The sequence below is a fragment of the Rattus norvegicus genome, chromosome 5, assembly GCF_036323735.1.
Source record: "Rattus norvegicus strain BN/NHsdMcwi chromosome 5, GRCr8, whole genome shotgun sequence".
NCBI classification, from domain to species: domain Eukaryota; kingdom Metazoa; phylum Chordata; class Mammalia; order Rodentia; family Muridae; genus Rattus; species Rattus norvegicus.
The window spans coordinates 67,589,043-67,604,609 of NC_086023.1; the positions used below are offsets into that span (position 1 = coordinate 67,589,043).

Here is a 15,567-nt window from a genome sequence, read left to right on the forward strand (position 1 = left end):
TTTCTTGCAAGTTATTACAGTTTAGCAAGATGTTTTTAAGTATTTGGAGGCTAAGAATAGCTCAGCAGTACAGCTAAGGCTCTGGGTTTCATCTTTAATACCCCAAATATATGTGTGACTATGCATATGTATTTCAATAAATATTATTTACATTATTTCAATACATTATTTCAATAAATCGACAAGTCCTTCACATAGGATCTCTGCTTTAATTACATGTATGTGCAGGTGTCTGTGTGTTAATCTATAAACATGAGTGCAGGTGCCCATGAGGTCTAAGGCACGAAATTTCCTAGAGCTATAGACTTACAGGCATCTGGAGTAGAGCTGTAGCCCACCCAACATAGGAAAAGGGAAGCAAATCAATGGCCCCAGCACTATGTACTCAAAGGGCAAGAGACGGTTCAGTGGCTGGGAACCTGAATTTAGTTCCTGGCATCCAAATAAGAGCTCACAACACAGGAAATCTAAAGCCCTCTCCTAGCCTCTGCAGGAGTCAGGCACAAGGTGCACTCACATCCTTATCGGCAAGCACATATATAGAAAATAAAAATAAACATTAAAGAGGAAGAAGACACAGTAAACCCTGTGGCCCTATTTATAAAGTTATATACATTATCTCAACTTAGTATTCTGGTCTTCAACAGTCTACAGTCTTGAAACTTTAAGTATCCCATGTAAATGAATGCTACTAGACAGCCCTATAATGATAAAAGTTACAAAGCATACTATTCTAAAAATTCATTAAATTTCAAGTGGAAACTCGTACAATTAGAGAATCTGCAGATTCTGTATTTTGTGTCTCCTCTTCTAAACGCAAATACCACAAAAACATTAAAAGTGGAGAAAGAAAAAAAAACTAGTCCCAAGGCGATATTAAGTATCATAATTCCTATTTTTCTTCATCTTTCAGATGAAAACACTGACTGGTGAGTTCCATCCTACTAAACCCATTTTAAGTAGAAAATATCTTAAATTAAAATGCATTTTAATAGACCAATTAACCAAATACCAGAATTTCTCCTAGGCTACTCTTACATTACTAGCCTGTGGTTGAACAACAGTGTCTGATATGTCTTATAATCAAGTAGTAATACCTCATAGAATGCATCCAATGGCATACTAAAAGTAAAAGACAGATCATTGTACAAGTAAAGTTTTAACATCATTTTCTAAATCAGAAAATTTTCAAGGCACATAATTTTTAATGTAGAATTGGGGTAGATCCACTAAAATTACAAATGTAAATTTTTTCTAAGCTGCATACATTACTGTCAGCCTATACCACAAACTACCATGAGGACCAAGCTTTGCTTTCCTAGTATAACAACTGTACTCCTAATTAAGGATAGTTTGTTGCTAATATGTACAATGACTTACTTAATAGGACAAGTTCAAAAGTATAATCGATAAAATGCTATCCTAGTTGTAAAAGCAATTTAAAAACATTCCTGCAGATAGTGATGAACCAGCAATAAGAGAACAAGCCCTTAAAACACTCCTTAGTACAAACTGCAAATTCATAATGCTTTTCAAAATCTTTAGTCTCATCTTACACAGCATAATGGCGCATCCTAACTTATGGCTCAAAATAAAGACTAAAACAGAAACAAAAGACATGCTTTCTCACTGCTGCACGTGTATAGGCAACTTTAAAGACGCGTATGAATTCGGCCAAAACTCCTTCCAAGGGGTTTTCTGTAGAGCAGAAGCCTCATGCTTTAAAGCAGTGGTCCCATCGCTGTCCTTTGAGTGCTAGCATGGTTACTTAGCAAACAATCTCACAGCTTTGCCCCACCTTACCTGAACTACAGACATGCAGCATATTCCATCACCATAACTGACTTCAGTACAATCTTCAACTGCTACATGTGACATCACGACAATAAAAAGAGCCACTTAATAAGCAACTTGTCAATCCCATGAGAGATCTTCAGAATGTTCTTAATCAATTCACCACAAGCAACACTGGCTTTGTTTCTTTGTTCAGAGATGGAGTATCACTATGTAGCGCCAGCTGACCTGGACTTTACCATGTAGACCAGGCTCATCTTGAACTCAGAGATCTCCTGTCTCTGTCTCCCAAGTGCTGAGATTATAAGCGTATGCCACAACATCTGGCCTATAAGTAACTCATTTTAATATTACTGTGGATCACTTCTATTAAAACCAAATATGAATAACCAAAGTGTTATACATTTCACTGAAAAAATTATATCCTACTAATAACCTCACAAAACAACTTTGCTAAATATTTCACTGAAAATATATTAAAATTCATTTAATAACCCCCACAAACTACTTTAACTTGTACTTTTATGCAAAAAAGTTTACCATTAAACTGTGGGCAGTGTTTGGAGAACACACACTCAACCTCCTAATCTCAATAATGATAAAAGGCATTACTAATAAAATAATAAAGAATCCACTAGTTCTCACCAATGTATGGGTTTCATCCTGCTGCTTTGAGAGTTTCCACAACAGCGAAATGACATTTAGAACTTGCTGCATAACCTGTAGAGGTTCTCGCTCTACCCCACTTCCAACAGAAGCAGCTAGTTGTGGGGGTAAAGCTTCAATCCAGCATTCAATTAACAATGGAATTATTATCTCAATGAATCCTTTTAGATTCTCAGGGGATGACGGGTCTTCATCCACAGTGCCTAGTGTTCCCACTAAGTACCTAACAGGGAAAGGTAAGAATAAAAATAGTAATTACAAAATGTGCTGTTCCCTGCTTGACTTAAATATAAAATATAGTAAAATGAAGCACCATGAACTATCAATTATATTTATCAAAACTGGTAAGAAAAACAAAACACTAAAACGGCAAAGTAAACAGAAATTTAAGTTTTACTTCTATTTAGTTTAGGCTTTTGCTACAAATGAAAACACTTTCAAATGACTCTTTCCATTGGGAGTCATCTAATCAACTCACCATTAATAACTACATGAAAATTATGAAAGACAAGTATTATATGTTTCCACCATTAGCCATTAATGGTCAGTAGTTAAAATTCAATATAGGAAAACTGAGTGTGGACATAACTGAAATCCTTACCGTAGCCTGAACTGTGAACTGACATTTGGCTGTGAACCCCCATTTTCATAAACCTGGATCTGTTGCTGGTCGTTGGCATGATCCTTCCAGTTGATAAAAATGGAGTTGCTAGTGGCATGGGGAGTTTCTTTTTGTTCCTGAAGTCCTTCACTTTCTCTCAACCTACTGGATCCATCTGCCAAGGCCTGAAGGAATTTACTGAGTCTTGCTAAGACTTTCAGCCTCCATTGCTGAGAAGTGACTCTCCGATTAGGATTTACAGAAAGTATCCAGGACTGGGGTCTGTCTCTATTTACAAGTCCTTTGGACAGCTGCTGATGAGAAATGAGTTCTACAAAGTTCTTAAGCAATATACTGCTACGGCCAGTAATGAGAGCTGGGTAATGTTCCAGCAGAACGTCCAAAACTTTTAAAGAGTCCTCCTGAATTCCTTCAGTAATGTGAGTCATGGCACTAGAGAGATGGGCACTTACCAAAGGAAAAAATGGAGAAATTTGTTCAGTTCGTATTTTGGGGGCCAGGAATTGAAGAAGTTGAACTGCTGCTAACCGTACATTAGCATCTCTATCTGTAAACACAGCAGTCACTTCACTTAATATGTTTGAGAGGTGTGCATCAATTATACATGGGTATTGAGACAAAAGGTCTTTAAGTCCGAGAAGAGCACTTTGTTTAACACCACCATTATAGTGATGCATCTGTGACAGCAAATCCTGTAGCACAAATACAGAGTTTAGGGATGAACATTACTAGGAATCACAGTCAAGCAAACATTTTAACTACAACTATAGGCTGAATGCCTCGTGCAAAGTATAAGTACTTTCCAAATGTTAGTTAACTTTATTAAGACCAGAAACACTTTGGTATTTAAAATATTTTATCCTAATAGAAACATAATAATTCTTTCTTTAGTTATTTTTTTACATTAAACTACATACAGGTTTTGGCACACTATGATTTAAAGTGGCATTAATCAACATTTACTGCAGACCTACTAGGTTCCAAACATTGTAAGTGAATTTATCCTTTCCAGACCTAATAAGATCTTTCTACACACTTCTACACAGTGTGTTTTATTCAGAGGAAGCTATCTGGTAATTTTATTCACCCAAGATATATCTCATAATACATATATAGATATTCCAAAAATCGTATAAAATACGAACGAAATACATCACTATTCTTGTCCCAAGCTCTTTACAAAAGTGCCCCAAGCACTTCACTACAGACCAGTAATGAGCTATGTGCTACAATTAGTTCAAAACCAACTACCCACACAAGATCTTATCTCAATCAACTAGAAGAACAGAAAAACTATCCATCAAGAACTTGAAAAAAAAAATGCAAAAACTACTTCCAGATGGCATAGAGTATCCCCACCCCCAAAAGTTTACTATGGAGCAATCAGTATAGATTTAGTTTAGTAAAATGTTTTGAAGTAGGATAGACAATTTCAAGATCAGATATTGACAATATACGAAACCCAAACATTTGTCTAACAATACACCATATGACCCTAAGGCAAATCATTTACTTTATAATATTAAACAGCTTTTCACACACACAAAAAAATAACATTCTACATGGTGTGAAAGAAAAAATGTCATACTATCAAAAACGAGGTTTACAGTTACCTTTATGTTAAGCTTTCTGTTGTTGGTCGGCAGTGTTCTGTCCTCTTTAAGTTGTTCAGGCAAATGTATAGCCTTTGTCTTAAAGTTTGTAGCTGTAGCATTTTCTAACTTGGGCTTCTTTTTACCAACTTTTAGTTTTACTTTCTGAAAATCATCTTGGCGTTTCCTCTTTTTGGTCATTCTTGAATGCTGTCAGAAAGAATGGAAACAAGTAAAGCAAAGATATGTGATAAAAGAATAAAAACATGGTTTCCCAATACTTCTATTCTACACCTCAAACATCACCATGAATCATGACCATCAATAATGATGCCAAAGAATCAGAATGGACAATAGACAAAACCATTAAAACATGCACAAATTAGTTTGGTTAAGAAATGCTGAAAACGGGTTGGGGATTTAGCTCAGTGGTTAGAGCACTGGCCTAGGAAGCGCAAGGCCCTGGGTTCGGTCCCCAGCTCCCGAAGGAAAAAAAAAAAGAAATGCTGAAAACAAGTCATTAACAAAAAAGGGAAGAATCTTGTTAAAGAACCTTTCTTTGCAAGGTTTTCTGAGCCATACAAAATTGTCAACGTGCTACACAAAAACCTGAAATGTTTATTTAGTTTTGTTTGTTTGTTTTTTGCTGGAACACACCACAGGCACGTTTCTGTTAGAAGCACATAGTACCCAGATTTAACAAAGTCTGAAAAATTTGCTATTACTTAATGCAGGAGGTAATTAGGAAGTTTCATGAATCAAAGTTAGATGCTACAAACCAATCAAACAAGTCAAGTCAAATCAAAACAACAGAACAGGTAGGATCCAGGTAGGCAGGAAGGAGGAATGAGTATCTTATGAGCAAGAAAGCCAGTTAAAGATCAGAGTAAGAATAAGCCTGGTAAGGATAGAAATAAAGGTACAAGCATTTTGAACATTAGGCAAAATTATAGTCATAGATAAAAAACAGTATCCTCCCTCTGCCCAACCCCCTGAAATGTAAACAACAAGATAATAGGAAATGTGATTTAAGAGAAAGAAAAAGACTAGCCAGGCCACTAAGTAAACAACTCAGGCATAACAAGATCACCTTGTACCTTTCTCCATGCTCTCCGATACAGTCTTTCAACTTCCATTCCAATTCTCTGGTTTATCATTCCTTTGAACTGCATGCTTCCTACCCACTGCAAAGTCACTAGCTTCAAAAACTCCTTATTTCTACCCTAGACTTCTCAGCTTCCTCACTGATAAATGCTTTTGTCTCTACACCGTCTCCTCTTTGACCACCGATCATGGTCATTAAGACAGCTTTCTAAACACAGATGTGACAAGGAGAGGGAGTGTTCCTGACTCTTACTCTATAAATGGCACGCTTCTTAACTATGGCATGGCAGGCACTAATGTGGCTCTCACACACCTCTCTGGATCTTCCCTGTAAGCAAACTTCAAATAATAAAAATTTTAAAAAAAGTGGCTACTTTCACCTGGAACCAATTCAGCTTTCTTGAAGCTTCTTTCACATGCTTCAAAAATAATAAATCTTGACTTCCACTGCACACCCAGTTGTGCACTTATGGTCTAACACAATTACCTCAGATCATAAAGTCACAACGGAGATTTAAAAAAAATAAATAAGTTTACAGTGCTAACAGAATGAATGAATAAATGAATTCTGAATCCATGACAGTATATCCAAATTAACAATGTGGATTTATTACCTTAGAACTCCTTAAGTAGAAGTGGCCTACACAAGAGGTTAAGAGCTGACTTTAAAGGGAGCACAGGGCATGTGCCTGTGTCAGTATTAGTCAGAGGCAGGAAGATTGCTTAAACACAGACACTTGGGGAACCTGGTCAAGACAGCAAAAAGAGACCTCCATTTAAAAAACAAACACAAAAACTATTTCTATAATCAGTACCATTCTTATCCAAGCATATTTTCTACCGTGCTTACGCTATAAGCTAATGTACAGTTTCTATCAAACAGATAAACAAATGTCCTGTCCATGCTCACCAAACTCAGAGCTGCAAGCTGACAGCTAAAATACATGTTTCAAGCGTAAGCATGTGTTAGCCTAAGGACCAACACATACCCAAACATTCAAGCCTCACAAACCCAGAAGGCCCCGTTCATCTGGCCACTTTTAATACATAACTGGTTTTCACCTATTAAGCAAGCATACTCTGTAAGTTTTTCTTACAATTTTATCAGTAGTGTTCCCAGAGATTAAAAAAAAAAAAAAAGTAAACGGTTCACAGCACAGAAAAATTGACCCTGTGACATCTCACATCATCCTCTGGGCACTCTTCCACATGTGATGCGTCTCTAGCAATCTTCATCAGATCTCTTTCTGAATCAAGTTGTGACATATCACTTCAAGTACACTCTAGTAAATCTGCTAGGAAAATTATGAGGGCTAATAGTTCTTTGAAATCTCGACAAATATTTACAGAAACATACCGGCAATATTCTTCTACTAGGAACGTTTAAATTTCTATTAGATGCTGCTACTATTTCCATTTAAAGACTTTCATAACACTGGAAATCAAACAACTCTACTAGACTAGACCATTTTCACAGTAGTAGACAGTAAATGGAAGCTATCTCCAGCCTCGGAGCCTGAGCTCTCACAGGACTTGATCACCTTTTTAGTGAGCTCCAACCGCATGAAAACCCAAAGACACACACATACATATATTCCTGCTACAAGTCAGTCTTAATGCTAACCTAGGCGGATGAAAACTGCAACTTAGACAAACTCCCAAGTAGTTTGCCCTGAGGCCAGCCCATTACCTTTCCTCATTTCCAACTATTCCCGCTCTCCAAAAGAAAGAAACCAAGGAGAAAGCAAGCAGGCAGCAGTTGGCCTATGCTGATTCCTCACCAACCTTTTTGCGTCTCCAAAGCTCCCCAAATTCGAGGGGCCAGAATGCGAGGGTCCTCCGACATGGTCGGGGAGAGGAGGGCAGCGATTAGATCTGCCCACCGTCTTTGAGCTTGCACACCAAAAATGGAAACCCCGTTCCTGTTTCTTTTTTTTCAAAGGAAACCATGGTTCCTATACCTCAGTGGACGTCGAGGGGAGTCTCTAGCCCGAACCCCATACGTCGGCCTAACACTTGCCAAGCCCCGAATGGGAGCGCGGTCCCTTCGAGGCGTTTCGGAAGCCCCTCGGCCCGCTCTCACGCTCCCAAGCTGCCCAACCCGCCTCAGCACGTCCCGCCACCTGGGCCTCGCGTGTCCGCGCCTCAGAAGGGCCGGACAGGACAGACAGACGCCGCTCACCAGAGAACCCGGACGGACCCGGGACACGGAGACCAGGTGGAAAGCGAGCGAACGCCAAGTCCTGCAAGACCACGCCGTGTACCGCCCGCCGCAGGCTTTTCGCTCGCTCCCTGAGCGTGTTTTCAAATCGCCTCGTCCTCACGCGGCCGCGTCTCCTTCCGCCGCCCGGAAGTAGGGCCCCTCCCTCGCAGCGCTCACGTGACCGCAGGCCGCAGCCGCGCGCAGCCGGAGGGCGGGTCCAGATTGACACGCCACGCCCCCTCTAAGAGGGGCTGCGCCGGAAGCTGGGGGGCGGCGGGGAAGGAGGGTCTAGAGTCCAGCCAGCCAAGTCGGGTTTTCCAGCATCCGTGGATTGGAGGATGTTGGCTGGTTACAGCTGCCTGAAAGACAGAGTCTTCTCCCCAAGGACCACAGTTCTTTAGACCAGGAGCTACAGCCAGAGAAAAGTATAAACTGAGCTTAATTGACGAAGGAAAAAGTTTCCGACAGCAAAAATAGCATTTCTGGGAAGGGTAACCTGGACTAAAGCCGAGTAGACAAATACTAAGAGGTTACAACTATATACCTCGCGGCAGAGTCCTGGAAACCTTAGGACAGGGTTTTCCCTGATCCTGCATTTTCAACATATAATTAACTGCTACTACTCAAAGTAAGTAGATTTACAGAATTTGAGACATTAAAATGCCTACGAAGATGTGAAGAAGTCTTGAAAACAAAACCATCCAAAGATTGACTTAGTCACATATAAGGAAAAGCATACAGATACAGAGTGTCGGCCTCGATTCAAATTTATCTTTACAGCTTCCTACATATAAGAACTAGAAAAGCCTCATACCTTATATTGAGCTTCAATCTACTAAGTAGGGATAAAGCAATCATATCTAAATTAAGGAGACCCAAGTACCAGAATTAAGACCACACCTACTCTGTGATAATGAATAAATAAATCCAAAAAGCCCACCACACAGATAACGCCCCCCAACTCCTGCCTTGGTAGTTAATGACCTTTTATGTAAAACTATAAAACCAGAAAAAAAATTTAATTATTAAAACATTTTTAAAAATTATTACTGCCACCTAGATATGACCCCTGAACTCCAAATTGCTCCCAGCTTGTTCAGAACCTCTCCTTTCAGCTTTGAAATGTATATCTATCTCAGAGTCAACAAGGACCAAAAAAAGATAACTCTGGACATCCATTCTGAAATATTTTCCTACAACCTCTTCACCCTAAATAGCAATTCCATCCTGCCAGTTACCCAAACCAAACCTTGAGCGCTGGCATCTTTCTAGGACCCATCACGTGACCTCTAACCCATTAGGAGAACCTGCTGACTCTGACTTCCTCTATCAATCACCATCTCCCCGGCTACCTTCAAGGTCCACATCACCTTCCAGGTCCACATCACTTCCTGATAAGAGCCAAGAGCCGGGAACGCGTTTCTCTCCGTCTTTGGCTGTGTAACCCTGTACAATCTAATGTTTGCAGAGCAACTCTCAGAATATTTTTTAAATATATGGCAAAGCGTGTCACTGCCACGCTTACAACTCTCCAGTGGCTCCCTGTGTCATCGACACCCCAAATCTAGAGTGTTTCTGATGGCCTCAAGTCCTACCACATCGGGGCAGTCCTTAGTCTCTGAGCACAGCTTTGCTGTGTTCTCTTTTCTCTCTGTCCCTGTGACCCTCACTTCTATCCTCTCCTTCAATACATGAGACATGTCCCCCCTTGCCTTTCGAGTTAGAACTTCGCTTTATATTCCTATCCTCCTGAAATACACAACACGGCAAGCCCACTGGACAAATTTGCTCAAGCATCTTCTCGGGTGCACCTATCCTGGTCGCCTGAGTTAAAAATCGTAACACATTGTCCTACATCTAGAAATTTCCCTCCCCTGCTCAACGTTTTTCTTTCTTAGGTGTACCACCTTCTAATGTGATTTACGTCCTGCTTACTACCTGTCCTCCTCACTCACCACTAAAATGAATGTTTCATGTTGCACATCTGTTCGGTTCATTCTGTATCCCGAGTACCTAAAACAGTGCGTGGAGCATAGTAGGCCCTCAGGCACGAGGCACCTGCTCTTTGGTAATGCTCGGCAATAGTTCTTCTGTGTCCTATTTCTCTGTAGAACAGAGGTTATAGACTCAGAAAATGGCAGGCCTGGTGGCTTCATGTGTAGCTGATATAAATATTAGTGAGGTGGGGGGAAAAAATCGGTCACTTTTGAACAATGGCCAAGGTTTACGCTGAAGGAATGCAGAGCTTCCCATCTCCAAGCAAAACTAAACCCCCAGATATGCTCATAAGAAATCTAGTCTGGGGGTTGGGGATTTAGCAAGCGCAAGGCCCTGGGTTCGGTCCTCAGCTCTGGAAAAAAAAAAAAAAAAAAAAAAAAAGAAATCTAGTCTGTAGATATGGGTAGTGTTCCTTGAATTTGAGGTTGGTCCCCAGCTAGTCACACTGTTGAGAGGTGATTTGCGCTAACTCCGTTGATGATTTAATTAGCTTATAATTGGTAAGTTCAGGCTGAATGAGCAATGAGAAGTAGTTCTGGTTGGGGGCGGGGAGTAGGGGTGGGGAGTTCCTGGACCTTGGAATAGGCCTTCAAAGGATATAACTTGTCCCTCATCTTTCTTCCTCTCTTTCTGCTTCCTGGCTACTTCGAAGCGAGCCCCTCTTTTCCACATACCACAGGCCCAAAGCAGCAAAGTGAGTTGGCCATGGGGTGAAACCCATGAAACCATGAAACAGAGTAAACTTTCCCTCCTTTAAATTGTTTATCTCAGGTGTTTTTGTCACAACCATAAGAAGTGACTAACACAATTAGTCAAACAGGTACACTGCCCCCGAGTTTTAAAACTGTGCGTGCCAGCAGAACAGTTATGAACAGGTTGCTAGTTTATTGTCTTCACTTTAAAGCATGAAGACTTTGAGCCCAAAGACTTAGAGATCTTTGATGCATAAAAAGTTCTTAGCGAGATCCTTCACCTAGGCTAGAAAAGCACTGTTTACAGTGAACAGGGTTTCTAGACTGTATAGAGGAGTCCATTCCTAAAAGTCTTCTAATTGGCCACACAAGTGTCCATTTCCTTTGGTTCTTACAAAGCCAGTTGGTTAAAATAATAGAAACACATTGGCCCTCGGTTCTGGAGACTGGAGATGCTAGAAATCAAGACCTCAACAGTGTTGATTCCTCTGGAGACTAAGAGGGGAAATCTGTCCTGTTCCACTCCTTGCTCCTGGAAGCCTTAGATACTCATCACAGGCCCTATTCTCTGCATTGTGCAGAGCATCAACCCCATGGGCATGCCTGCACTCAAGCTAAACAATTAAAAGGCAGGAAAAAGCACAACATGTAGCACCAGAGAGTACTCAAGCACCACAGAGGCAGAAACAATGGCTGAGAAAAGATGTTTATTGGGTAAGAGGAAACTTACACTTGCAGCAGACACAGAGGGAAAAGGACCCGCTGCAAAGTAGAAATCCAGTCTCGTCTTGAGGCCTGGGGGTCCTCCCAAGTGTTTAGAGCTGGTCAGTTTGAAGAAAGCTAGGATGGTTGATTGGCCCAGAACTGTCTTGTGACATGTCCTCAGCAGGCCTGTCCACCATCAGGGGGCTTATTGTGGGGGAGGGGGAGCCAGAAACCTACGAAGCCTTTGTTTTAAGCTGCCAGGCTCAAGTCAGGAGGGTGAGGGACAAGTTGGCCCTCTTGGAAATCCAACACCTTTCTTACTTCCCCACCCATAACTCCTCTGCCAGTCTGCCTAACAGGGAGTCTGCCTAAAGTTGGATCCCAGCTGTTTACTGGCCACTCCTAGTCTCTCATAAAGACACCACCAATCACATTGGATGGACCATGCTCTAATGACCTCACCCTAACTTGATCATCCCTATGAAGACCTCATTTTCAAATCAACACAACTAAGGAAACTGGAAGTTAAAATGTCAAAACACCCTCCAGGGAGACACAATTCCGTCTGTACGGATGTTGAGATCTGTAACCCTACATCGCTATAGTATATGAACAACATTTTCCCCTTTTTATCTGTGCTCAGAAGTGTGACAAAATCCTAGCTTAAGCCATTACTCTTTGAAGAGTTTGAGAGACATTAAGCTAGTGCCCCTCAGTTTCAAAGACAATGTCTGGGCTACATAGGGAGAACCCTACTGAACGAAAATACAAACAGAAACAAACAAGGATTAAAAGTGTCAAATACATGGAAGAAAGGACAATAGGCCACCACCAGTGAACAACCACAGGAAGCATCGGCTTCCACAGAGCAAAGGCAACAGATGAGCAGAGAAGGGGATGATAGATGTGAGTGTTTAAAGATAGAGTCCACTGGGCTGGACACAAGACCTCCAGAGACACAGACATGTTGGGTCCCACATGGCTACTGTCACTGAGGTGGCTTAGGGACACTACTCTAAAAGAGGCAGAAAACCTGTGAACTGCAGTCAAAGGCAGCGTCAGGATAGAGTAGCCACCTAGTAGCCACTGACTATGCCCGTGTGATGGTGGCTGTCGAGGAACAAGCAGAAAAAAAGCAATTCCCTTCTCTCTTCTTCCTTTGTTCTCCCACTTCAGGCTCCCATGGGCAGACACCAGCAGGGAGCCAAATAGCAAAGGAGAAATTAATGTGGTTTGTGGATTCCCAGACCCAGCTTCTCAAAGCAGAATACAGACAGGTAGCTTTGAAGCTGGGGACATAAGCTTAATGATCAGCACTTCAACGCCATAAAAATTTAAACAATGGTATAAAATGACAAATGCACCAGGGAAAAATTATACAACTCCCATGTAATTTAAGAGGTTAGAGATTTTTTTTTTTGGAAGACAGAAAGCCTCAAACACATTAAAGAAAAAGCAGAGAGAGACTAGTCTTCAGAGAGTGAAATATGATGAAAGGTGATATAGAGTAGTACCTGGGACCCTCCAAGGGCAGTGGCAATGACCAGTTCTCTGTCCAAGTCTGGTTTACAGATGGGCATACATTTTTCAAGGTTCATAAGCCTTCTTTCTTAGGCTCTCTGTGACTCATGATTTTAAAAATCAAATATTATGACCTTATGATACAAGCAGCTGTTTCACCACTTTCATTAAAACATTTGCTTTGTTTACACATATTTACACTTGACTTTATGCCAATATTTATATATATGTGTATATATATATATATGCATACGCAATTCCAAATTGCTCGTGATGACTATATGGCTTAGGTATTATACAATAATAAGTGGGCTATTGGTAGGAACAGTTAAGTAACTTAAGCACGCCACACAGTTAACTGATGACATCACTGGGGTCTGAAGGCTTGTCACGACGCTGTTAATTCTCTCTTACTTCAGATGCCACTTATGATTCAGTCAACTGTGCTGGCTAGAGCACATGTTTACTTGAACTCTAAACAATTTTGACACAACCTCAGACTCATGACCTATAGAACTGCAAGATAACAAATGGTTATTATCCTAAGACTCTGTGTCCACAGGAGCTTGTCAGACAATGAAATAAGAGATATTTTTGCTCTCTTCCAAACTGGGCACCAGCCACTGCCAAAGAACTTTCCAGGAAGAATGCTATAGTAGCCCCCCAAATCTGTAGTAACATGCAATGCCACATTGTGCTGCAAGGCCAGCCTTGGCTACATAGGAGGTTGTAATCTGGGCTACATTATGAGATTCTGTCTCAAAACAAACAAACACTAAACCAAACAAACAAATAAAAATTCAAGAGGGGGAAAAAAAGAGAAAAGGGGAAAAATAAATATTATTTTAGAAAGAATCTTTGGATGTCTAGTCAGGAAGTCACTCAAGCAACTCAAGCTAAAAAGCAACATTGTAACAAAGTGAGAGGACACCGCATGGTGCACCACACACAAACAGCGAACTTGGTCATCCCCAGGGGAAAAGGGATCAGAAAGTATTTCTGGGAAAGGTTTCCCTTGTGGCTTAAAGCACCAGCAGAGTGAGAATAAACATAAAAATAGATAATGTCAACAAATTAGCTAAAATCAAATGCTCCACTTCCCCTCCACTCTGCATATGCACGGCTCATTTGGTAAAGCCCTCTAAGTATCTAGTGAGACAGAAGCCATCTAATACAAAAATTGTTCTTAAATATCTGGAAAAGCCCTAATGTTAGGAAACGGGGATGGTGACATGGAGTGGTGCTTTGTCTGGAGGAAGCAATCACGGGTTACTTAGGATATGAACAGGTCGTCATCCCCAGTGGTCAAAGCTTGTGGAAATATTCATAAATAAAGAGGATCACTTTGGTGACACAGGCAAGACTATGCGAGTGATGGATGACCACAGACGGACCTGTTATCCCAAGTACTCGGGAAGGTGAGGGAGGAAAGTGACAAGGTTAAGACCAGTTTAAGCAACTTGAGAAGACCCTGCTTCATATTTATCTTGAAAGGGGTCTGGGAATGTTAGCTCAGGGGGAGAATGTCTGCCTTGCATGTGCAGGGCCCTGGGTGTGATTTACAGTGTAGAAAAACAATGGACTGAGAGCACTTTCCTTGTTGCACGCTGGCTTCCTCATTCTCACGTGGCAGGAATTGTACCTAAACCCAGCTCCCAACAGGCTGTGGCTGAGTCCACGAACAGGAGGCATCTACTCTGAGTCTTGTTAAAATTAAAGCCCGACAGCTTTTCCTAAACCTTGAGGGCTACTCTCACCATCACTAGTCAAAATGGGTCTCATTGTCGGAGAGCAATCCTGGCGCAAGCACTGCTCTTCTCAGAAAGTCAAAGAATGGAGGAACCATGAACCTCCTTCTACTTACCCATGAGCTCCGGGTGACGATGGCAGGTGTCTGTTGGGAGTGCCTTGAGTCACATCTGAGGGCAGTTTAGACAGTTCAGGTAACACATATTTTTACAGCATGTGCCTCTCTGCTCACATTTTAAAGAAAGAGTTAGTGTTTCTTTGCATTTCATTTAATTAGTCACATCTATAGAGGTATATGGTGGACAGATGTCAAGACTTCAACGGGGACAGCCTGCGGTAATTTCAGACAATGCTCATAGAAAGTTAGCACTTTGTTGAGAGATAAGTTTGCAAATCAAAACACACAATAGAAATCAATGTCATACTGCTGGGGACAGCTTACCATGACAGAGACTGCCCACAGCAGGACTAGATGAAGACATCTCAGAAGCCCACGGTAGCTCTTTGTAAACCAGGATGGTGTCTGGGACCTGAGAAGCAGGAGACACATCCCTCCAGTCGACCCGCCATTAGAAATAAGGGATTGCCTGCAGCAGGCCTGGATGGAGACATCTCAGTAGCTGTTCCCATTTCTCCTAACCTTAGCTCCAGACAATGACTGTATAGATTTCATTTGTGCATGACTGCTTTTCAGGAGGCCTTGCTGTGCATAATTATTTTACTATATCTGACTCTTCCTACTCCCTTCTCCTTCTGCTCTGGTGAATTCTGTGAAACTAGATGTTCCTTGATATAATGATTCTTATACAATCAAAAATTGAGGCCTAGGGGCACAGCACAGCACAGTCCTAATGGCCCAGGTGCATGCTGTGTGTTCTCATCTTGGAAACAATGCAGTATCTGCACAATGGTAGTTTCGGA

The 15,567-nt window shown here is 41.3% G+C and overlaps 1 protein-coding gene across 3 annotated transcripts in view; it reads right to left on the minus strand.

Annotated features, from left to right (window-relative positions):
* Positions 1–14,862, minus strand: part of Tex10 (testis expressed 10) — a 46,135-nt gene extending 31,273 nt beyond the window's left edge. Inside the window, exons 1-5 of one of the 3 annotated variants that reach the window (NM_001106653.1) lie at positions 14,762–14,862; positions 7,961–8,390; positions 4,696–4,884; positions 3,062–3,774; positions 2,440–2,683 (exon numbers count right to left, since the gene is read on the minus strand). In NM_001106653.1, coding sequence (NP_001100123.1) covers positions 2,440–2,683; positions 3,062–3,774; positions 4,696–4,875 — 1,137 coding nt within the window. In that variant the 5' untranslated portion in view covers positions 4,876–4,884; positions 7,961–8,390; positions 14,762–14,862. Of the gene's footprint in view, positions 1–2,439; positions 2,684–3,061; positions 3,775–4,695; positions 4,885–6,392; positions 6,644–7,563; positions 7,910–7,960; positions 8,391–14,761 lie in introns of those variants that run through there. The other 2 variants (XM_039109450.2, XM_006238034.5) reach the window with 2 other exon arrangements.
* Between the last annotated feature and the right edge of the window lie 705 nt (positions 14,863–15,567).